Source organism: Salvelinus fontinalis, chromosome 22, assembly GCF_029448725.1.
Source record: "Salvelinus fontinalis isolate EN_2023a chromosome 22, ASM2944872v1, whole genome shotgun sequence".
Lineage (NCBI taxonomy): Eukaryota > Metazoa > Chordata > Actinopteri > Salmoniformes > Salmonidae > Salvelinus > Salvelinus fontinalis.
The window spans coordinates 4,401,307-4,425,702 of record NC_074686.1 but is presented as its reverse complement, the minus strand read 5'-3'; the positions used below and the strand labels follow the sequence as shown (position 1 = coordinate 4,425,702).

Here is a 24,396-nt window from a genome sequence, read left to right as displayed (position 1 = left end):
CCCCCCCCCCCCCCCCCCCCCCCCCCCCCCAGTGTCCCTCCCCCCTATTGATAGTACCATTCAATTCAATAGTAACAAAAGATGACACAAAATAATAGATGTGTCTTGTATAATTTTAATGCTGAGTGCAACGTCTCTCCCAATTCAGACATCAGTATCAACTTGTCTTTCAGTCAGAGGACTCCATTTCAAAAGCGTCTCTTCTGCCCAGCTGTAGAAAAATGAGGAAGCGTTAACGAGTGACATGTATCGAAAGGGTGATATTACTAAACACTTGCGATGTACTGTCTTATTAGTAATCCCCTTTTGTCCCTTCTGAGGTGTTTGCCGATGCCTGATGGGCATGGCAGTGTAGATCAGCTCCAGGCCCCTCTCGTCACAGATACTGGTCATGAAGGAGCCCGACTTCGGCTCCGATATGGCACCCAGCTTCTATATCACAAAGGGAGGGAGAAAGACTGTCACTATATAGTCATGGAAGCCAACAGTTATTTCACGGTTGAACATAGCCATAGCCAATCCTGATTCATAGCTAATTCCCAAGGGACACGTGCCAGCATGGCACTGACTGGTTGGCATTACTCACTGGGGCCCAGGAGTAGTCCATTGGCACAGTGGAAGGGGCCACCTCCTTATAACATACAATACATGCATATATACACAGCACTCATTATATTATGAATGGTGATTAGGTGAATTTCAGGACAGATAGTAATTTTGACCATTGACCAGACCAAATGTGACCTCCATTACTCTGAAGCAGGACTGGTAACTCACCACTGCCTCAGCCTTCTGTAACAGCTCCTAATATGGTATGGGGTTACTCACGAAGCTGCTGAACAACAAATCCACCAGGTTTTGTGTGTAGCCTGTGAATGGAATAACATATCATCACTGAATAATATAGCGAGAAGAATAATTTTCTCTAGTTTGTAAGTAATTTATATGCTAATAGAGGGACTGTAACTACGGAATAGATTCAGGCCGGTGACGCTGATGCCGTTGCTATGCAACCAGCTGTCTACATTGCTGAATGTTTACTGATATGTTTTGCTATTTGCTGCCAGAGCCAAAGCTATATTTACAGTAGACAAGTGCCATCCTACATTTATTTTTGCTCTAGAGAATACATGATAAACTTTTATGATAACAGGCATGTTGTTTTGGGTTAGCAGACAAAGCCCCCGAATGCTAGTTAAAGACCTAACTTGCAAATCCGGGTTAGTTATCATATCTTTGTACGAGTTGCAATGAATTGGCTAGCTAGCTAAAGTAACATTAGCTATCCAGTGCGAGTTAAAACATTATTGAAAACAAGCTGGCTACATCCTATGGTTAACTAACAAGCTAGTATCCAAGTGCTTGCCCTGTTATTGACCCTAATGCCAATGGGCTACAGTTATCTGTTGTTACCAAGGTAGCTAGCTAACGTGAGCTATGCACATCTTCCTCTGACATGCTACATTACACGTTAGAGTAATGTATTTATCTCGTTACAGTATCATTCCCCTTTCATCTGTGGTATCACAGCTAGCCTGGCTCGCTAGCATTATCAAATAATGTTTTATAATAAGGTGTCCTGCCCAGAGTGGGTGAAAACGTGCTTTGGTGATGAAATTTCACTTCCTTATGTTATAAAATACATTTTACCAAGACAAATGTGATTACTTATGTTCTGAATTGTTCCGTTGGGTCTTTCTCTAACATGAGTAACCTAATACATCCAATAATAAGCACCGAGCTCTGTTGACATAGCGGTGAATTAAATATAAAAGGCTTTGAAAATAAAACGCTTGGTATATGCTCAGTGACATTTCAAAGAGATAAGTTTGTTTTTGTCAGAAATGTTATTTTAAAATAGGAATTTAGAATTAATATGAAAAGCGTACACTAAAATATGAAAATACTACATGCCATGTCTCAAAATCAATATCCATCTTACCTCTATATTGTTTTATGTCCTGCGGATTCGAGAAAATATATGATTTCAACAGGAAAGTGAGGTAGCCAGTAGCCTTAATTCTTGCACAGAATCCAGCCTAGATGACAATGCAATTTTCCAAATTTTTGACAATTTTTTTTCTCTGGGCTCCATTGATTTAGTCATCCTAATTTTGGCCATCCTACAAGGGTAAAAACACCAGTAACTTTTGAACAGATTATGATAGAGACATGCGGTTTGGACCATTGGTTTTCTTAAGAGGATTAGCTACACAAATACAACATTAGTCAAAATATGGCATTTTTCACACCCTATGTATAACCAAAAGTAGATACTAGATAGCTAGTACCTCTTATCTATTTAGCTAATGTAACAGTATAACTTTAAGGCGTCCCCTCGCCCCGACACGGGAGCGAACCAGGGGCCCTCTGCACACATCAACAACAGTCACCCACGAAGCGTCGTTACCCACGAAGCGTCGTTACCCATCGCTCCACAAAAGCCGCGGCGATTGCAGAGCAAGGGGCAACACTACTAATAGGTTTCAGAGCAAGTGACGTAACTGATTGGAACGCTACTAGCGCGTACCCGCTAACTAGCTAGCCATTTCACATCCGTTACACTAACATACTCACCAACACCAGTCGTTTGACGGTTGACAGGCAGCAGAATTGACTGTGTCGGGTACAATCTATTCCTGGCCATCTGGCAATTTTGTTGAAATGCATTGGGAGTTTGCGGCAACTTTATGGAAGCCTATTTTCACTCCTGTTTGCTGAGCGAAACGTGCGTGTGTTGTATCCATATGCAGACTTGACGTCAAAAATGTCCACATGGTACGACAACGTGTTGTCTCTAGGCAATTGGGCATCATCTGCAAAAGTGAGCCATGTAATCCATACCCAACCCCCTAGTAAGTCGTGACGAACGCACTTACAAAACTCTGTTTTGGACGAGACTGACTTTATAATAAAAATTATTCTATTTACACTTTGCAGTCAATTTTGACACTAGAATGAATTTGACTCATATCGATGCCGGTTAAAACCAGTGAAGTTGGTTCCAAGGGGCAGTTGACCTTTAAGCACTTGTTCACACTCACCAATGATAGCATTGCCTGCATGTTCAATTTTACTTTTGATCTGTTGTTTAGTACAGCTTTGTATGTTTGTGACTTGAGCCATCTCTTCAAGTCACCCAAGGACTGAGAAATGGCATCAACATTGAGTCCTTGAGTACAGGGAGTTAAAAGCACATGCCTTATAAAAGACAAAGACCTCAATCTGTTCAGGTGTATATTTATTTTTAAAGAAATACAACTAGGGCAATGTGTTGGCTATGTTGTCAAGAGGATTTTGAAGATATTCAAGGCTAGTGCCTTTTGGAAAGCCAAAATGTCATCTCAAGTACCAGTGCTGCCTCTGTCCTGTTGGGACAATGCAATGTTTGCATTTCATATGCTTGATTAGCCAATAGGCAGCTTGTGATAATAACTCTGTTGCTTACTGGCCAATGCTTGATTTGCTTCTGCTTCATATGGTTGCCATATGCTAACAAAAATGAATTTCCTTTACATAGTTGTGTAGTTCTTATCTACAAGATACTGAGGGAAAGAATGATGCCTGAAAAAATATGTGAATGGGATAGAGCATATATAGCAGGTTTTCGCCACACTAATCATGCCATCCCTGAAATTCAGTTTTTTGTTTGTTTCGCTTGTACAAACAGTGGGGAAATCTGGTAAAACGTACATTAGCAATCATTCTTTCATTCATATGAAAAGAAGAAATCATCTCACTTTGGTTAAATTGTCAATTAGAAAATAATTCCTGGATACCTATGCAATATGCTGGTATAGCGTTTGTTTCTCAAATAATGTATGCATTTTAAGACTGTAATAGAAAAAGGTGTCTCTTATGTACATTTATCATTTCCTTTAATCCAAAGATTTGGTAACAATGGTGAAAAGCAATATTCTCACGTAGGAGATCAAAAACTTTTACATTTTTCTACAAGTATGTATTTATTTTTTACAGCATGTACTTTGTTTATTCCAGTGTTTCATGTAGCTCCTCATATTACTAAATGGTTAACTATATAATACACTATAATATATTCAGTTTGTAGAATGCACAATAGCTAGACTGAATACACGGTAAATAATCCGATTTTTGCTTCATTGTATCATTAGCTCGCACAAGTTCCCTTATTACAACTGCATTTTTTCCTGCTCTTTTATATTAAGTCTTAATCCATGAATTTAAAGGAAATTAACGAAGCCATGTTTACTGAAAAGTTGACTATTATATTGTTCAGATATGCAGATTAATTGTTCAAAGGTTTTTTTTGTGGGCTCCAATTTTGCTTCATGTACTGTATGTATTGTCAATTATAAAACACCTTCTTTTGAATGCTACAGTTGTCTCAATTTTTTTCATTGAATATTACATTCATGTAGTTCAGATTTTAGAGAGTTATATTCAGTTAATTAATAATACACTCAGTTAAATGTAATAATACATTATATAGATATACACACAGACAGACATATACACCACCATTCAAAAGTTTGGGGTCACTTAGAAATGTTCTTGTTTTTGAAAGAAAAGCAAATTTTTTGGCCCATAAAAATAACATAAAATGTATCAGAAATACAGTGTAGACATTGTTCATGTTATGAATGACTATTGTAGCTGGAAACGGCAGATTTTTTTATGGAATATCAACATAGGCATAAAGAGGACCATTATCAGCAACCATCACTCTTGTGTTCCATTATCAGCAACCATCACTCCTGTGTTCCAATGGCACGTTATGTTAGCTAATCCAAGTTTATAATTTTAAAAGGCTAATTGATCATCATAAAACCCTTTTGTAATTATGTTATCACAGCTGAAAACTGTTGTCCTGGTTAAAAAAGCAATAAAACTGGCCTTCTTTAGACTAGTTGAGTATCTGGAGCATCAGCATTTGTGGGTTCGATTACAGGCTCAAAATGGCCAGAAACAAAGACCTTTCTACTGAAACGTGTCAGTCTGTTCTTGTTCTGAGAAATGAAGGCTATTCTAGTCGAGAGATTGCCAAGAAACTGAAGATCTCGTACAACGCTGTGTACTACTCCCTTCACAGAACAGCGTAAACAGGCTCTAACCAGAATAGAAAGAGTGGGAGGCCCGGTGCACAACTGAGCAAGAGAACAAGTACATTACAGTGTCCAGTTTGAGAAACAGACGCCTCACAAGTCCTCAACTGGCAGCTATTGTATTATCTCCGGCTACTGTAAGATGTTAGGAAATAAACTGAAGAATAAACAGATGTTGAATGAGACTGAAAGTCCAATGTCTCCTATGTGAAAAGGTGTTAGTATGGTGTATACTGACATCCAGTGGCCAGCTTCTCTCTGTCAGGCATGACTCGTTACTGGTGCAGACCTAGGTTCAAATACCTCAATTACTTTCAAATACATTCAAAGTAAGTATTCAGAATTATTTCATTTGAAAAGACAAGTAGTTGAATATTTGTATGTATTTTGGAATACAATCGGGAAGTATTTGAAAAACTCAGGTACACCGACTCAAATACACCCCAATGCATTTTGACCCCGGTATTTGAACATACTGTCAAATATAATTTGTCAGTCTACTTAGTTTTTACAAATAGCCATTCAAATAAAAGTAGTTGTTTTGGGCTGTGTGTTTGAAAATACTCAAAGTATTTTAAGTATGAGATACTCAAATACACAGATATTTGAACCCAGGCCTTGTCTGGTGTATTAGGGAACGTTGACTTTACATTTCAATCGAGCTATACTGCTGATCTTCTAAGACTGCCTTTCCTCTCAGTATTTGGTATTCAGACTTATCTTTTTCAGACATGTAAGGCACTCTGCAGGTGTAGCTATCATGCGTGCTCTGAATAAACTGAATGCAACCGCTGACAACCCTCCCACTTGCTGGCCAGCAGATGTAGAATTTTGATTGAATAGCGTTTGTAATTTCAAATTAAGCCATCCCTTTAAATATGCTGTACCTTTTAGTTATAATTTTATCAATAGACTCACTAGATATAGAGAGAACGGGTCCAATATAGGCTATTCACAGCCTACTCGTCTCTGTTTCAGCACCAATTGGTAGATTTAAAAAATACTCTGATCTTGTAGATTTAGGTTTAGGAAAGTATTGATGAATCATAAAAAACAGGTTTGGAGGGCCTTTATGCACGAAAGAAAGAAAACAGTGGTTTGATTCATTCAGAAAATTGACACGTTTTTCAACCCATGGCAATGAAGGAAGATTAGTGTACATAGAATTCAGTGGTGGTCAGTGCTGTTTTAGATCAAATCAAATCAAATGTTATTAGTCACATGCGCCGAATACAACAGGTGTAGACCTTACAATGAAATGCTTACTTACGAGACCCTAACCAACAATGCAGTTAAAAAAAATTAAAAATACAGATAAGAATAAGAAATAAAATTAACAAGTAATTAAAGAGCAGCAGTAAAATAACAATAGTCAATGTACTGGGGCACCGGTTAGTTGAGGTAATATGTACATGTGGGTAGAGTTATTAAAGTGACTATGCATAGATAACAGAGTAGCAGCGGTGTAAAAGAGGGGGAGGGGCAATGCAAATAGTCTGGGTAGCCATTTGATTAGATGTTAAGGAGTCTTATGGCTTGGGGGTAGAAGCTGTTTAGAAGCGTCTTGGACCTAGACTTGGCGCTCCGGTACAGTCTATGATTTTTAGGGCCTTCCTCTGACACCGCCTGGTATAGAGATCCTAAATGGCATGGAGCTTGGCCCCAGTGATGTACTGATGTAGTGCCTTGCAGTCGGAGGCCGAGCAGTTGCCATACCAGGCAGTGATGCATCCAGTCAGGATGCTCTCGATGGTGCCGCTGTAGAACCTTTTGAGGATCTGGGTGTAACGGATGTGAAATGGCTAGCTAGTTAGCGGGTACGCGCTAGTAGCATTTCAATCAGTTACGTCACTTGCTCTGAGACTTTAAGTAGGGTTGCCCCTTGCTTTGCAAGGGCCGTGGCCTTTGTGGAGCGATGGGTAACGATGCTTCGTTAGTGTCAGTTGTTGATGTGTGCAGAAGGTTCCTGGTTCTCGCCCGGGTCGGGGCGTGGGGACGACGTAAAGTTTATACTGTTACATGGGGACCCATGACAAATCTTTTCAGTCTCCTGAGGAGGAATAGGTTTTGTTGTGCCCTCTTCACGACTGTCTTGGTGTGATTGGACCATGTTAATTTGTTGGTCATTTAACTTGAAATTCACGACCTGCTCCACTACAGCCCCGTCGATGAGAATAGGGGGGTGCTCGGTCCTCTTTTTCCTGAAGACCACAATGATCTCCTTTGTCTTGATCACGTTGAGGGAGAGGTTGTTGTCCTGGCACCACATGGTCAGGTCTCTGACCTCCTCCCGATAGGCTGTCTCATCGTTGTCAGTGATCAGGCCTACCACTGTGTCATCGGCAAACTTAATGATGGTGTTGGAGTCATGCCTGGCCGTGCAGTCATGAGTGAACAGGGAGTACAGGAGGGGACTGAGCACGCACCCCTAAGGGGCCCCTGTGTTGAGGATCAGCGTGGCGGATGTTTTGTTACCTACCCTTACCACCTGGGGGCGGCCAGTCAAGAAATCCAGGATCCAGTTGCAGAGAGGTGTTTAGTCCCAGAGTCCTTAGCTTAGTGATGAGCTTCGTGGGCACTATGGTGTTGAATGATGAGCTGTAGTCAATGAATAGCATTCTCACATAGGTGTTCCTTTTGTCCAGGTGGGAAAGGGCAGTGTGGAGTGCAATCGAGATTGCATCATCTGTGGATCTGTTGGGGCGGTATGCATATTGAAGTGGGTCTAGGGTTTCTGGGATAATGGTGTAGATGTGAGCCATGACCAGCCTTTCAAAGCACTTCATGTCTGACTACGGGTCGGTAATCATTTAGGCAGGTTACCTTAATGTTCTTGGGCACAGGCACTATGGTGGTCTGCTTAACACATGTAGGTATTACAGACTCGGACAGGGAGAGGCTGAAAATGCCAGTGAAGACACTTGTCAGTTGGTCAGCGCATGCTCGCAGTACACATCTTAGTAATCCGTCTGGCCCTGCAGCCTTGTGAATGTTGACATGTTTAAAGGTTTTACATCGGCTGCGGAGAGCGTGATCACACAGTCTTCCAGAACAGCTGGTGCTCTCATGCATGTTTCAGTGCCAATTGCCTCAAAGTGGGCATATAAGTAGTTTAGCTCATTTGGTAGGCTTGTGTCACTTGGCAGCTCTCGGCTGTGCTTCCCTTTGTAGTCTGTAATGGTTTGCAAGCCCTGCCACATCCGACGAGCGTCAGAGGCGGTGTAGTACGATTCAATCTTAGTTCTGTATTGACGCTTTGCCTGTTTGATGGTTCTTCGGAGGGCATAGCGGGATTTCTTATAAGTTTCCGGGTTAGAGTCCCGCTCCTTGAAAGCGGCAGCTCTAGCCTTTAGCTCAGTGAGGATCTTGCCTGTAATCCATGGCCTCTGGTTGGGGTACGTACGTATGCTCACTGTGGGGACGACATCATCGATGCACTTATTGATGAAGCCAGTGACTGATGTGGTGTACTCCTCAATGCCATCGGAGGAATCCCGGAACATATTCCAGTCTGTGCTAGCAAAACAGTCCTATAGCTTAGCATCTGCTTCATCTGACCACTTTTTCACTGGTGCTTCCTGCTTTAATTTTTGCTTGTAAGCAGGAATCAGGAGGGTGAGGGAGAGCTTTGTTTGCGTCTCTGTGTGTTGTAAAGGTGGTCCAGAGTTTTCTGGCCGCCTCCGGGTGGGCGTTTTCTTGTTTGCTTATGGCGGAATACAGCTCATTCAATGCTGTCTAGTGCCAGCCTGACTGTGGTTGAACGTAAACAGCTACAAAGAATACAGATGAAAACTCTCCAGGTAGATAGTGTGGTCTGCAGCTTATCATGAGAAACTCTACCTCAGGTGAGCAATAGCTTGAGACTTCCTTAGATATTGTGCACCAGCTGTTATTTACAAAAATACATAACCCGCCGCCCCTTGTCTTACCAGACGCTGCTGTTCTATCCTGCCGGTACAGCGTATAACCAGCGACGTTGTTGCCGGTGATATCTGGCGAGGACCCGCCTTACAACAGGCCTACAAGCCCTCAGTCCAGCCTCTCTCAGCCTATTGCGGACACTCTGAGCACTGATGGAGGGATTGTGCATTCCTGGTGTAACTCGGGCAGTTGTTGTTGCCATCCTTTACCTGTTCCGCAAGTGGGATGTTCGGATGTACCGATCCTGTGCAGGTGTTGTTACATATTGTACTGTAAATTGTGTGTACAAGGAAAATCCACAGCAACAATGTGATGCATAAATCATTATACATTTATAATTGGAATGAAATGTTGGGATTAACACAACTTTATTAATTTGTGTAGACCAGCAGTTACCAACCTTCTCTGTTCCGAGGACCACCAAATCACAGTCAAAAGCTTGAGGACCACATCTTTGTAGTCAAATTTAGTCCATTTTAGCAGTGAATGTAACAAATTAAAAAACTAGTATTTTTATTATACAAAGTAATGTACAATTGCTTATAATACCTTTATTTTTGGAAGCTAAAACTTTTTTTCTTAAACACACTGGTGTGTAAATCACATTTTCTGATATTTTAAGAAATGAGCGTATGCAGAAAAATCAGTGATTGGTACATACATTTTTGGACTTTAAAATATGTTATATACCCAATGATTCTTAAAGAATATAACTCAAACTCTCGTTCCCTATCAGAACCCAAAATATAAGCTTGATTATCCCTGTAGCTCTGACTATACATTTGAGAGTGGTTATATTTCTCCAACTCCATCCCTCAGCTATTTACCAAAAACAGTGGTGGGTTGAACCTCTCAGTTGAACTGCAGATTTCCCCTTTAATGTTATCAGGGTATTTTATTCACCTGAACAGAAAGTCTGTTAAGCTACAGAATGAAAGTGACAGATGACTGACCTATTCTGTCAAGACTTCTAACATAACCTGAAGACATGGAGTTCGTAGCCCAGCAATTTGATAATCTGACAAATGACAATCATTTGACAATTATCAGCACAGGAAAATGCCACACCCAGGTTGCCTATGGAGCCCTTTTCCAACCGTTGATATTGTTGGAGTTCCAGTGATCACAAATCATCTGTGGATCTCCATTACAGCAAAGAGAACATTGGACATCCTCAATTTAAATCTCGCCATCTTCCTCGCGATGCAACACTGTCTTTCATAGACTTCCTCTTCCACTCATTTAGAACTAGGGCATTTATGTTTTTACCTATTTGCTTATAGGGGGACCAATGAATTTGTGTTTCATCTGCATGGAGCGCTGTGGCAGTGACATGCCCCACAACCTACCCATCGCTGAAAATGTACAGGTTTACAGAGGTGTGCAATGTGGCAGTGTGGGTTACAGTATAGCCAACTGCTCTGGCAAAGAGTTTCTTAGAAATTGATGAGAATGGATGGACTGTATGTGGGATTGTGAATTTCCTTGTTATAGTGATGTGGTAGTGCAACATGAGTATTATATTTGCTGTAACGAAATCAGGGCCAGGGAAAGATGAGATGCTCCCAACCAAAAAGTGTGCCCATAGAACTGTCCACATAACTAATATGGTTGCACCTGTGTTACAACCCTACAACTATTTTACTGGCCTTAAAGTAAAATTATACAGAAAAGGCTTTTAAAACAGTTTAGTTGTTCCTACGCGTGTGCTCATGCTATCTGCTGCCAGGCTAGTACATCCGATACGGTACCTGTGTACTCAAGGAATACGGTATGCCTGTTTCAAAGTAAAACGTTTAATAGTATAGGTGGCAATAGCCTTTTGATGTTAACTAGAAAATATCAAGAACCGAGATGGTTTTTCTTTTAGAATATTGGACTTCGTGACATTTTATGGCACCGTAACAGTTTAGTTGACTACACTTGAATATGTTTAGTACCTTGCTATAACATGTAAAATTCATTGAATTGCATATACTATTTGACCTGTTTACTCAAGCAAAACTGTTTGCCTGTTCAAAACAAGTTGAATAGAGAAAAGGCGGTATTCAGGGTACTTTTGATTGCGATCTAGAATATAGCTAGAATGTTGTTCTCTTTCTGAATAATGAACTTTGTGGCCTTTTATGGTTCTGCATACGCTACACATTTTAGTTGACTGTTCTTGAATATGTACAGCTTGTTGCTACCACCTGTCAAATCCGTTCTGAACACTGCAATATATGAATTAACTGTAATAGGTTTACAGTATACTACAATACAGGGCGGTAGGTGGTTAGAGCATTGCGCCAATAACCAAAAGGTCGCTGGTTTGAATACTCAAGCTAACAATGTGAGAAATCTGTTGATGAGCCCTTGGCTAAGGCACTTAACTCTAATTTGCTCAATGGTTACCGACCCTGTAAAACACCACATTACACTGCACCTATCAGGTGTATGTGACAATACATTTTTTTGTTTTTGTTTTGTCAATATACTTAAATGACTTGTACAGTATAAGAATAAACATGTGATTTCTAAATGAATCCGGTTGAAAATCATTATCTGAATCATACAACCAGGCCTGATGTTTAGTCAGAAAAACTAAACTAACACCCGTGTCTTTCTAACTAGCACTGATGGCTGCTTTATTTAGGAAAGTTTTTCTTACAACGACTGTGATGTGTCTTACCGAACTACCTTAAAGTTAAATGCACTGACTAAGTCGCTCTGGATAAGAGCGTCTGCTAAATCAGCAGTTCGGGTGCCCCCCCCCCAAAAAATTTTTTTTGTCAGCTAACTTTTATTTTTTCCGTGTTTTTTTTAGCCAATGGATAGTAATTTTTGAGTCACTCAAATATCACATGAATACACTTTAGACATGGCAAAATGTAAAGAATTGCAAGAAAATTTGCTAAAATGTGTGGAATAGCAGGAATAAACTGCGCCAGGGGGGGGACGTGGGATATTCCCCGATGCGGGGGGCCCAGAGTGAAAACGTTTGTGCAATTTTTTTTTTATTACAACTTTTTACAAATGTAACATTTATTTAACTAGGCAAGTCAGTTAAGAACAAATGATGGCCTACCCCGGACGAAGCTGGGCTAATTGTGCGCTGCCCTATGGGACTCCCAATCACGGCCGGATGTGATACAGCCTGGATTCGAACCAGGGGCTGTAGTGATGCCTCTTGCACTGAGATGCAGTGCCTTAGACCGCTGTGCCACTCGGGAGCCGAGTAAACAAATGACCAAATGAGTAAATAAATGACCAAATGTTAAGATTGCTACATAAATCACTGAATTCCTGTGAAAGATTATCCACTGTGAGAATGGCCCATTCAAGACTGTCAGACATTGATTTGTCAACATTAGATTAGGGCAACTATAATAGTTGACATAGCTAATCACAAGTCCATTTATTCAATGGCGTCTGCTGCAAAAACACTAGGCTTTTATCTTCCGGAGAGCTGAATGTTCTTTCTATCTACCTGGTATGTGCTACTCTCTAAAGGTGCTTATTTGCTGCCTGGTATTATTTGCATGCACTGACAAAAGTCCCTAATTTTACTATCCACAAGCTGCTAGTGTAAAGTGAAAAGAGGCTCTGACGGTAGCTTATCAATAGCACCAATGTCACATGACAAGATACTTGGAGGGTGTTGTCCAAATGGTAAATCACCCTGAACCTTATATAGGGTATACCTTACTTCACTATGACGAGTTGGTTGAATTCTGTTCACCTCACTAGTTAGTTGTTCAATTGCATTTTCCTAATGAAGTACACATGCTTCGGAATAATTAATCAAATATGTTTCTCAGAATATGCTTGGATCATCGTTGTTTAGCATAATTTAAGGGCACTTTGTATTACATGGGTCTCCTGATAAAAATAAACTATACACACTGACCAAGGGAAACATGGTGACTGCACCCATGAAGGACCCCAACTGCACCATTGCTCCACACCACACGAGGGCACTGTGGCCCTCATCACGGAGGATAACTCCAATGATCACCTTAACATAGGACAAAGTGAGGATGAAGAAGATCCAGGAGCCCACCTGAGATAAGGGACAAGTATAACATTTAATTACTCAATCCATTGTAATGTTTACCATATACTGTATGTGTAATAATTATTTCTATGAGATGTAGTCCTCTAGGTTATGCTTTCATCTGTAGCATAGAACTACAGTGGGGTCTGAAATGATTGACACCCTTGATAAAGATGAGCAATAATGACTATATAAAATAAATAATCCACAAACTGAGCTATAGTTTTTTTTAAAGGGGAAATTATATTCTTATACAGCTGCTCAGAGAAAGATTTTGTTTAAATAGTAATATATATTTTTCTCAAAAAGGTAGTTGTCAAAACTATTGACATCCCTGAAGATTCTTTAAAATAAAGTAGTCAAAAGTTCCGTATTTGGTCCCATGTTCGTAGCGCGCAATGACTACATCAAGTTTGTGACTATACAAACTTGTTGGATCTATTTGCAGTTAGCTTTGCTTGTGTTTCAGATTAATTTGTGCCCAATATAAATGCATAGTAAATAATGTACTGTGTCATTTGAGTCACTAATTGTAAATAAGAATAAAATATGTTTCTAAACACTTCTACATTAATGTGGATGCTACCATGGTTACCGATAAGCCTGAATGAATCGTGAATAAACAATGAGAACGTTACAGAGGGCGAGGTTAGCATCTCTTGGGGGTACCATCTTTGACCTTTTTTTGTCTACAATATACAGTAGCTAAGTATTTTAATTATTTCTTTTAGAATCTATTGCGCATCTTTATCACGGGTGTCAATAATTTCCAACCACACTGCACATTGTGAATTTATGTAGGGGAAACGTACAATGAGGAAGGTTCCTGAGGTTTCATTGACCAGCAGAGGGCATGGACTCAGCACTGCCATGCCTATAATGTAGGCTCCAACCCCACTGCCAAACAACGTGAGAGCCCCCAACAGCAATAAGGACCTGTGACAGGATGACAGTAACGTTATCAGTGGGTTAGGAGGTGCAGTTTAATAAAAGTCCCATTTTGTTGGCCATTTAATAAGCCTACAAATAGGCCTACATATATTAAGTTGATAATGAGTAAATTAAATAACGATTCATTCATATTTATTGGAAATACATTTGAACAAAACTGACCTGCTTGGGAAAAACATGGCAATAAAGCAGGCCAGAGGGTTGGACACCGCAGCCATGGTGGCCGATAAGTGGTAGGCACTGTTTCCATAGGGCAGACAAGAGTAGGACTGCACTGAGGGAAGCACAACGTTAGTCAGTCCATTGACCCAGGCCAGGATGAAGAACATGTACAGCACCTGTATCCAGCTGTACGTCCCGGTCCCAAAGCAGCTTTTGGGCTTGATACCAGACTGTTTGATCATGGCCTTCTGCTCTGTCGGGTTCATCTGAGCTGCCTCGCCTTTCTCCAGCACCCCGTTAGGGTAGCGGGCATTTGGGCGTTCCCGGGCCACGGCAGGGTGGTAGTTCAGAAGGATGAAGGCTCCCAGGCACACCAACATCATGGCACCGAGGAAGAAGAAGAACACCCCAGCTGAGAAGTTGGCCGGCTGGTAGTGAGCCTGAAGTTCGTAGCTAAGACTGACTGAGCCAGTGTCATTTATCATCCGAGTGCAGTTGTTACAGTGGACCACCCCCACCCCCTGGATCAGGGCTACCAGGGCGGGTAGCAGGCCACTGACACCCTCCCCCACAAAGTAGGTGGTGAGGTACTGGGGCTTCAGACGCATCATAAAGGGAAGGAAGGTGACAGAGGAGCTGCAGTCCACAGTGGAGAGGAAGAAGGTAAGGAGGAGGAGGGCCACGCTGCGAGGGACGCCCGCCACCACCAGCGTCTCCTTCCAGAAGAAGGCCAGGAGAAAGCTGGCCACCACGCCCAGGGAGATGATCACATAGATGACCACTGTCTCGTTGAGCGCCCCGGGGCGGAAGCGGTGCATGAGGGTGATGAACAGGGGCCCCACGTTGGCCATCTGGATGAGGACGGATAGGTAGGATGGCAGGTACCAACCCTCGGGGATCTGGGGCACGATGAGAGGCAGCTCTACCCATAGTCCGTTGATAGACACCCAGGAGCCCATGCCAAACAGGCAGGCCAATATATGGATGAAAAGTGACATTGTGAATCTGGGTACTGAACACTGGTGTGCTCGGAAGTGGATTCTAGAATGAGATAGAAATAAGAGTTAGGGCAGCATAAAATACAATGAAATGAACACAGATTATATTTATACTTTGCCTGTTATTCACAGAAATGTACTTTGCGTAAAGAAAAAAAGCAATGTGTTCCAATGTTGAATTGAGGCAAATCCAGAATGGCCGACACAAACACACGTCTCAACCACATCTATTTGAAAAGGAAACTCACTCACCCCGTGCAGCTGGTAAGGAACACTCCTTCCAGCTTAGTGACTTATTCCTGTTTTTACTCAACGATTGCTCTGGTATGTGACATTTAGTACCCCCAAAATCTAAAAAGTCTACTTGCCTCGAATCTAAGTGTTTTTACCTTCTCCACTGAAATGCAGGTAAACCAACTAACGGCTTGTAACAGAACCACGATGTTATTAGTTAAAATGCAGGCATGCATTAACCATAAAAGTTATAAAATTGTGTTAGTCATCCGATACACATGTCACCTTAGTTTAATCCCTTTTCAGCTAAGAAAATACCAAACACTCTTTCCTGATAGTTATTAATTAGTCAGCTGAATATATTTAGGAGCTAAGTGGCTCAACTCATTGACAAGAGTCTACTTCTGGTTATGTAAAAAAAATACATGCCACATGATTTCCCAGTATTTTTTAAAGACAGGATTCCATCCCAGGTGTTAGAGCCGTGTAGTGCGCTGCTCTAGAAAATGCTGTGGTTGAATCTCGGCCTTACATACACACTTTTAAAACATTGGGTTTTGTCACTAAGGGTCCAGACAACGTCTTGTCTGAAGGTGTGTTGTAAAAACATTATTTTACTGTTGACAGATATTGGCCACCTAAACCTGTAGTGTCATCTGGGAGAAGAGTCTTATCAGTTGAAGCTCTCTGCTAAAGGTGACAATGTCAAATTCATTACAGATTCTTACAAGGCTACAGATGTGAAATAACAAATGATTATGTAAAAAAATGCTTTAGTGGAAATCACTTTATGATGCTTCCAATACCAAAAGACCTGCCCAGTATACTTTATGACAAAGTTAATTGGACACTGTCACATTACCTTAATTTACTTCAAATATCCCCATGAAAGCAGCCAAAAGGAAACATTGGTTACTTATACTGTAAAAGTATTGCATAACTACTACGAAAACATCTGAGCATGATATTGTTTATTGACAAGGAAATCGTTAACAAGGAAACCAGCTTGCAGCAGTGTCTTTGATCTGGTACAAAAACAACTCAAAAAGGAATGGAAAACAATTATAGGAAATTATTTTGTTACAGCGTGTCCTCTTAAGTTAAAAGTAAGAGGAGATAAAAGCAAGACATTGAAACAGATGTCTCAGACTTTCATGTCAGCAGAAATAACATTTTCAGGTAAAAATAAATAAAAAAATCCTAAAAAGTAGACTACATACATGGAAAAGCATGCATCGCAATCATAAAATATATTCCATCCATTTAAATGATATTTCACACCTTTGCAAGTGCACAAAGTAAAACAAAAAGATAAGAGTACAGATTGTTCACTTCATTTTTGAAATAAGTTAACAGTAAGAAGAGGACAGCATGCATCCGTGCACACATACTCACGTTGGGTAGACAGCAGAGAGTTCAGTCAGAGGTTCTGCAGAGCAGAGAAGCCAAAGTCCTATGCACTGAAGGATTCCTCTGAGTGAACCTGGGGATTATGGCCCCATTCCTTGGTGGGTGTGCTGTTGTCAACCAACCAAGACACATGGTTTGTTCAACACCTGAGTTGATATTTCATCCACAGTTCCCTCAATAGGCACATTTCAGGACATTTTTCCATTGAGACATCCCATGTAATGGTTTACAAGAATTACACCAACACCATGATTTTCATTGTTTCTTTTCAACTTATGGCTGAGTCAACACATTCTTGTATCTAAGCATTTCTCTAATTCTCCCTAAGGAGATCAAGGGAACTAAGCTAAGCTGGAAGATGGAAATACAGTAGAACTAGCTAAGGCTTAGAAAGTTTTGTTTTTCCCGATATACACAAATTCCATTCATTTCTCCAGAGCACATTTTAAAATGGAGTTTTAAAATGGTTTGATCTTGAACTTTTGTTGAGGTTATACTTGATTACTTTCTCATTTCACTTTGGTTCACAAACTGCTTTACAGAGAAAGTTAAATTGGCGACGATCTTGAAATGCAATCCATAACCACAGTAACAGGTGAAAAATTTACCAAAGCAATAAAGCAAGCCAAACAGTGCTTTAACTTTATCTACATACCGACATCTACTGGAATGTCGACCAAATTACACTAAGGACGAGGCAAAACTGTCCTGACTGTAACAAAACAGATCGGAATAAAATTCCATAGGAAAACATTATACGTATTAAATGACCCAAACAAGTATCATCAATGATAATGTAGGCCAAAATACCATCCTGGTTGAAAGGCACGTCAAATGCATTCATATATTTCGATAACTCTTCTGTAACATTTCCTGAGAATGCATAGCAACAGGATGAGACCTGCGCTTTGCATTAGGGCTTTGTTCACCCATAACAATGCAACTTTAGTCCATAGAAGGCAATTCCTGTGAGGAGTAATAATGAGTCTCAAGAGGCAACAAAACCTGCTACCTCCACCCATCCTGTCATTTGAGCCAAGTAGTAACTACTTTGCCATATTGTCAAAGCTTACAAAACAAGTAGTTATTGGTTGGAAGTCTCTCCTTGGTTGCAAATCTCTCATTGAGATTGAATCATTTTCCTGAGTAGGTGACTTGCACTATGTGGCGATTCAACATCGCATTCTGAGGAACAAAATGTAACAGATTCTTCAACACTCCTATTTTTTTTTATTATTCCAAACATCCCAAACTTCTAATGTCAATTGATTTTGAGTGACCATATCTGAAAGGTAGTCAAAAGGATTGTTAACACAGCAATCTAAAGATAATTAGCTGATTGTCAACAAAATATGACTTAGACTTAAGACAGGAAAGATTACAAACGGACACATTTTTTTTTTTTTTTTACGGAAATGTAAAATCAGTGCCTGAAAAACTAGTTCACCTTTCATTTCACATTAAAAAACATATACAAAAATGGTTATATAGTAAATGTATAGTAAAATATTGTCGCCATCTGACAAAAACCTTTAACTCCGTTTTTGACTATTTGAATTTTTATTATACAAATTATTGAAAGCAGTAACTTCCCTCAATGTATATTTCAAGACTAAGGCCAAGAAAGTGTATTCAAAATAGCTTGATGTCTCATAATTGTACTCTCGTTAATGGGAAAATAAGGTATTTTTTTCCTGAACAGGTTTTCATCAGATAGTGACGATATCAACATGACTAAAGAGTCAAGGCATGTTGGACCGATACTATTTCTATATTGTCAACATAAAGTCTATAAATTCCATTGAGCAGCAAGTTTTCCAATATTAGTCACTGTAGGAGGTACTAAGGCGTAGCAGATTTTTTTAAATTTTCTTTATTCCTTCCAAAGCTGAAATCACAAAACCCCTTGTGTCTCAGTCATGATGTGTTTAGTAGGCTAACTTAGGTCGCATTTACATTATCAGACTTAGCACTGGTGTTTGGAGGCTTCAACATTACCGAAATGTTTTAGATAGCAAGATAACATTTAATTTATCTGAAGGAAGGCTAACATTTGGCATTGCATTTGGAATAGTTAATCATTTTTAAAAAATGGTCACGAAAAAGGATCCAACACCAAATTACATGGATGATAATACGCAACAGGAGACAAAGGCATTAGTAGAAAGAAACAATCACATTGTGTATGGAGAAATAATCTGGAGGGAAATAAACAAGTAATTGTTCATAATTATCCGGACAACACAAAATAAGCTTCAACTAGAATCTCTCTGGAATGATGATTCTGACATGGCAGACAATGACATGCCAAGTGACAGACATGAGGGAAACGTAAGTATCTCCTAGAACAGGCAAATTCAAACATGGACCTCCAAGCCAATTCCACTGCTGATTTTCATTCTTCCCCTCTAATCAAGGACTGATTTAGACCTGGGACACCAGGTGAGTGTAGGTGATTATGAGGTAGAACAGAAAAACAGCAGTACTCTGGACCTCCAGGCTTGGATTAAAACTCCGCTGTACTAGAACCATAATGATTGGCTACACAACAGTGCACGGTAACAACCCCACTCAGCAGCAAAACCAACTCAGATTTTTACTACAGCACTCAGAACAAAATTGTGTATAATCAATTACAAGTTATATTCAACTGCTCCAATAGTAAATCAAAACTTGAATGTCAATTTACTAAATGGCTGCCCTTGATTTTAGCAATGTGGGAAAAAGTGGATTTGGGCAGCATTTGTATTAAAAATAACACGTAGAGGACTAAAATTAAACATTTCAGTCAATGGCTGAAAGTGAATAGCTTCCAGTTACATTTTAAATATTTTAATGGCATGGATAAAATGATTTACTTGTATCCATTAATTGTTGGTTAGCTTTGGATAGGTATTTGTACTTGAGAAACTAGTATTTAAAACCTGTCTATAGCTAGGTTTCCATCCAATTGGTGACAGATTTTCATGCGGAAAAAAAAAAAAAAAACCTGCATTAAAAAAAATACAAAAAAATTCCACCAGTGGTATGTTCCACCAAACGGACTTATTACGGATAAAAAGAGGTGCGCACACAAAATGTACGTTTTCATGCAAAAAATAAAAATCTAAAGTACAATGGATTTCCATCGCATTTTCAAATACTCTAAACTCTCAGATAGTCTTCACAAAAACTGTTGCGTTAAAGAGCAAATGTGCCTATTCTGGTCTTTGCACATGCCAACATTCGGCAGATACGGTGCGGACAGGCTGTCCACATGAGAGGATTATGGATAAGAGCGAGAATCTGTTAAATTTGTCAAACAACATTCAAGCATCGACCATCATGTCACCAGAATAAGTAAAAGCATCAAGATCACCATGCACTTTCACCACCCTGTGAAGTTAATAATTTATTCAATCTGTAGCCTAATAAACTGCACGGTTTCTCCAAGGCGTAGTGGGAGGACCACACACCCTATCATCACAAGTTTACTTCGATATGATGTTTGTCAATATTTGCCATTTCTCACGTTATTAATTTTAGACACAAAGATCCCACCTTGTCGATCTAGGAAATTATCTGTTAGCATTTATAAAATTGTACCGACCTGTCCTGTTTCCATCACAGCTGTCGTGATTTAAAAAAAATATGATATGACTTTAAAATCACATGAAAGCGGTGGATGGAAACGTGCTTTTTGAGTTTCATAGGGCCACTTTCCAAGTCAAAGATTAAGCCCTGTCCAGGACTCTCTGCATTCTCTGGAGATTCTCCATTGAGCATGCTTTTTAGTCGAGGACTGGGCTTATTCTGTCTCTCTGAATCTGGACATTAATGCGTTTGTTTCTTACTCTAAGGCCTGGGGACAGCCAAACTGGATGAATGGGTGTTATTGATTCAGTCACTGATTAAACAAGACTTGTCACATGATTTAGTGGGAAAACATACCGGTAATAGCAGCTCCTTCAGCAAACCAAGAAACTAGATCAATAATTTTAAAAATCCCTTGCGGCACTGCATCACAGGCACTTACATACCCTTAGCCAGGACACAGCAACTCAATGTTCCCATTACCCCTGGAATGCCTTTCCTCAGCCCTTACAGAACGGGGGGTTCTGGGGGGGCATCAACCCTTCTGGGCCTGGAAAGGGTGTTCCATCTTCCATCCCTGACGTGATCACCCAGCTAGCTGTGGTTCCTGGTGCCTAACTAACTGCAGTTGTCCACACAGTCCTGAGACCTTGCAAATATGTGGTAAATGCTGACCAGGGGGAACATGGAGAGGGCTCCTATCAGTGAGCCAGCCTGGATGAAGACGCCGCACCACAGCAAAGCAGCATGGCCAGCCTCGTGGAGCAGCGTCCCTATAACTACCTTCAGGTAAGAGAACAGACCAGTGAAGATGATCCAGGACACCACCTGTGTAGAAACAGAGAACTGTCAGTGTGTAAATCGTTCGGGTTACTGATACTCTAAATATGCTACACATTGTGTTGATCACACCAGACCTGGGCTCAAGTGTTATTTTAATTACTTCCATATACATTTTAAAGTAAAGCATTTGGATTTTTTTTATTTGAAAATAGAAATAGTTAAATATTGGAATGTATTTTGGTATGCATTTACAAATACACTTGGAAAGTACTGGCATTTATTTTCAAATGCAAAAATATTAAAATACTCCCATACATTTGATATCAAGTCTGTTTGATCCTAGGGTTATTGGAAATAATGTATTTGGAAACAATTATTTGAAAATAGTTTTAAATAGCAGGTTATTTATAGAGAATTATATAAAAAGATACTTTAAAATAGTTCAAATAGAAGTAGTTGATTTGGCAACACATTATTTGAAAGCACTCAAACACACAGAACGCAAGTATTTAAATGACAAATACTTAATACACATGTATTTGAACTCGGGTCTGGATCACACCTAATTTAAAGCGATCTTAAAATTTCCTCATTACAGGTACACACACACATACACTACACAAAGCACTGGCAACCCAGGAAGTGAATGCACTTCAAGAAAAAAGTTATTTCATTATTAACAGTAGCCTCAATCAATGTTGTAGTGAACAAGGTCCACAATGTTAGCACTGACAGGCCTAGTAGTTAATAGATGATGGTTGCAATAACTTACCACCAAGGATACACCAGCAGGGCTCCCCAAGAGAGGAGGGCAGGGGCTGAGCACTGCAAGAGCCATGAGGTAGGTTGCAAAGACCCCACCTGCTACAGACATAAAACCAAGACCCACAGATGACCTGCAACACAGAGAGGAAAAACACACCCACAAGTAAGATCTCCTGATTCAACATGAATAAACCATGTACAATTATTCCAAACCATATCGAGGCCTAGTGTCCGTCCATATTTACATTATAATATTCATACATCAATATGAATATTTCTATCAATCAATTACTGTACATGAGGGTGCAACACACAACTGTGGTATTGGCCTACACTCTAATCATGCAGTCTAACTCAGTCATATCCACTCACCTGCAGAGGACAAACATGGCCACAAAGCAGGCCAGTGGGTTTGCAATGTTGCCAAGGACCACAGAGAGGTGATAGGTCATGGTGCCGTAGGGCAGACAGGAGAAGCTCTGGACAGAGGGAAGGACTCCGTTGGTCAGGGCGTTGGACACACCTAGTAGCACCAGCAGGTAGATGTTGCGTGGCGTCCAGAAGGTTTGGACCGGGGATGCTTTCTCCAACTCCACCTGGTCCTCAGACAACAGTGTTCCTCCATTCTGGAGCGGGTGGTTCTCCTCCCCATTGTCCTTTGTCATCACCATCTCAGGCTCTGGGGTCTCCTGTGATGCTGGCGCTGTAATTTCTCTACACGTCAAAGCCACGAAGCAGAGGGCTGAGATTGTCAGCATTACAAACAGGAACCAAAAGAAGTCCTGTGCAGGGAAGTTCTCTTCCAGATAGTCTGCCCGTACCGTGCCATTCTCCAATTTGCACTCCAATTTCCCCACACCCTGCCCCAAAGCCACAACACATGGGAACAGGGCACTGAGCCCCTGGCCAACAAAAAATGTGCGGATGTATTGAGGGGGGTAGCGGAACATGAAGGGCAAGAAGGTGACATTGGACGTACAGCAAACCAGAGCCAAAACGAACGTGAGCAGCAGATATGGTACGGATCTCACTTCCCCTGCCACAGTGGCCACCTGTGACCAAAAGATGGCTAGGAAGATTGATGCCACCACTGCTAGAACCTGGATACTGTGGATGACCAGGCGCTCGTTTAACTGTCCTGGGGCACAGTGATGCGTTATGGTCACAGCAATCGGACCTATATTCCCAAAGGCTATCAGTACTGACAGATAGACCGGCAGGTTCCACTCTACATATAGAAAACAATGGTCAGTGTCAATCAGAATACACTGCCGGATTAAGCTACTGTCTTTTAGCCTAGATTTCATGCAACAGTGTCTGTACTCAATAATAATACTGTAAAAGGACAAAACAGTATTTCTTATAGAATGGTATAAACGAAGAGGGTACCATGCATTGACAATGAAACATGAACAAAGAAAACATGTTTGGAATCAGATACTGACCTTCGGGCAGAATTCTGACAACCACGGGTAGTTCAACCCAGAGACAGTTGACGGAAATCCAGGAACCCATACCGAAAAGAGCGACAAGGACGTGAGTAAAAGCGGCACTGTTCCACCAAGTACCCGCCATTTAGCCGCTCTGACGAAGAAGACAGACAAAATGTACGTTATGTATCGTTTGAAAAGTGGGGCCGATGTCTTATGGGCACGTGCCCTTCCTTATTAAAATGTCAGCCAGCAGGATCTTCGAGTTGAGTAAATGCGTCCGCAGAAAAAACATCTATGATTTGTGGCGTGTTATGTGAAGAGTAGATTCTCCTCCCCTTATCATGTAGCCATTCAGAGAGCTTCTAGGGACTGTGAAGGCGGGCATTCCTGCATCAGAGGCTTAATACAGTGCATGCGATTTAGTTCGACGCGCATTGCACCGGAAAAGTGCGGCACATTTCCCTAGGCAGAGTGAACACAGATCCACCCGTTCGGTGCTTCGATTTAGTGTGCTGGTGTGAATATCGAATGCACTGATACGTATCAGAGTTACTCAACAAGATGTGATCGATCATTTATAAATGCAATTGTATTGTAGTACGGTCTACATAAATGCACTGACATAATTGACTACAACTGCATTATAGTCAGTATGTCTAATCAGGGGCGAAAATCTGAGATCAACCTTGGAGGGGACAATTACATGAAATTTTCTCAGAAGCAATTCCTGAGGGGGACACCAAAAGTAGTGCTGTAACACATAGACTATGTTGTAATATGTTAAATGTATATTGAGGGACCATAATCACTACTACTGGATAATTGTTAGGTACAGTAGTTAACTGAAGGGTTGTCCCAACTTGTTTAAATCATTATAATACTACTAATAATAATAGTTATAGCAGTGTTCCTTATCAGTGCAGTGTTCCTTATCAGTACAGTATGTATGCAGGTATTCGTACTTACAACCAGCAATATCAAGAAAGGCCAGTAGGCGGCAATGGTACTGTACACTGTATGGGAGCAGTTTTCATAAATACAATGAA

General features: G+C 40.6%; 2 protein-coding genes and 1 long non-coding RNA gene across 3 annotated transcripts; all 3 read right to left on the bottom strand.

The window, feature by feature from the left end:
* Positions 1–59: 59 nt before the first annotated feature.
* On the bottom strand, positions 60–2,975 carry LOC129819587 (uncharacterized). The gene is made up of 3 exons (XR_008754100.1): positions 2,578–2,975; positions 778–869; positions 60–432 (listed from the first exon to the last, which is right to left on the bottom strand). It is a non-coding gene; the product is annotated as an uncharacterized LOC129819587 (long non-coding RNA).
* Positions 2,976–9,396: 6,421 nt separating this feature from the next.
* On the bottom strand, positions 9,397–16,254 carry LOC129819585 (riboflavin transporter 2-like). The gene is made up of 3 exons (XM_055875960.1): positions 14,155–16,254; positions 13,854–13,977; positions 9,397–13,047 (listed from the first exon to the last, which is right to left on the bottom strand). The coding sequence occupies exons 1-3, from the start codon at positions 15,150–15,152 to the stop codon at positions 12,838–12,840; spliced, it is 1,332 nt and encodes a 443-aa protein (XP_055731935.1). The 5' UTR covers positions 15,153–16,254; the 3' UTR covers positions 9,397–12,837.
* An 86-nt stretch (positions 16,255–16,340) lies between these two features.
* On the bottom strand, positions 16,341–23,982 carry LOC129819586 (solute carrier family 52, riboflavin transporter, member 2-like). Its single transcript, XM_055875961.1, has 4 exons — positions 23,363–23,982; positions 22,290–23,145; positions 21,925–22,048; positions 16,341–21,197 (listed from the first exon to the last, which is right to left on the bottom strand). The coding sequence occupies exons 1-4, from the start codon at positions 23,490–23,492 to the stop codon at positions 20,988–20,990; spliced, it is 1,320 nt and encodes a 439-aa protein (XP_055731936.1). The 5' UTR covers positions 23,493–23,982; the 3' UTR covers positions 16,341–20,987.
* Between the last annotated feature and the right edge of the window lie 414 nt (positions 23,983–24,396).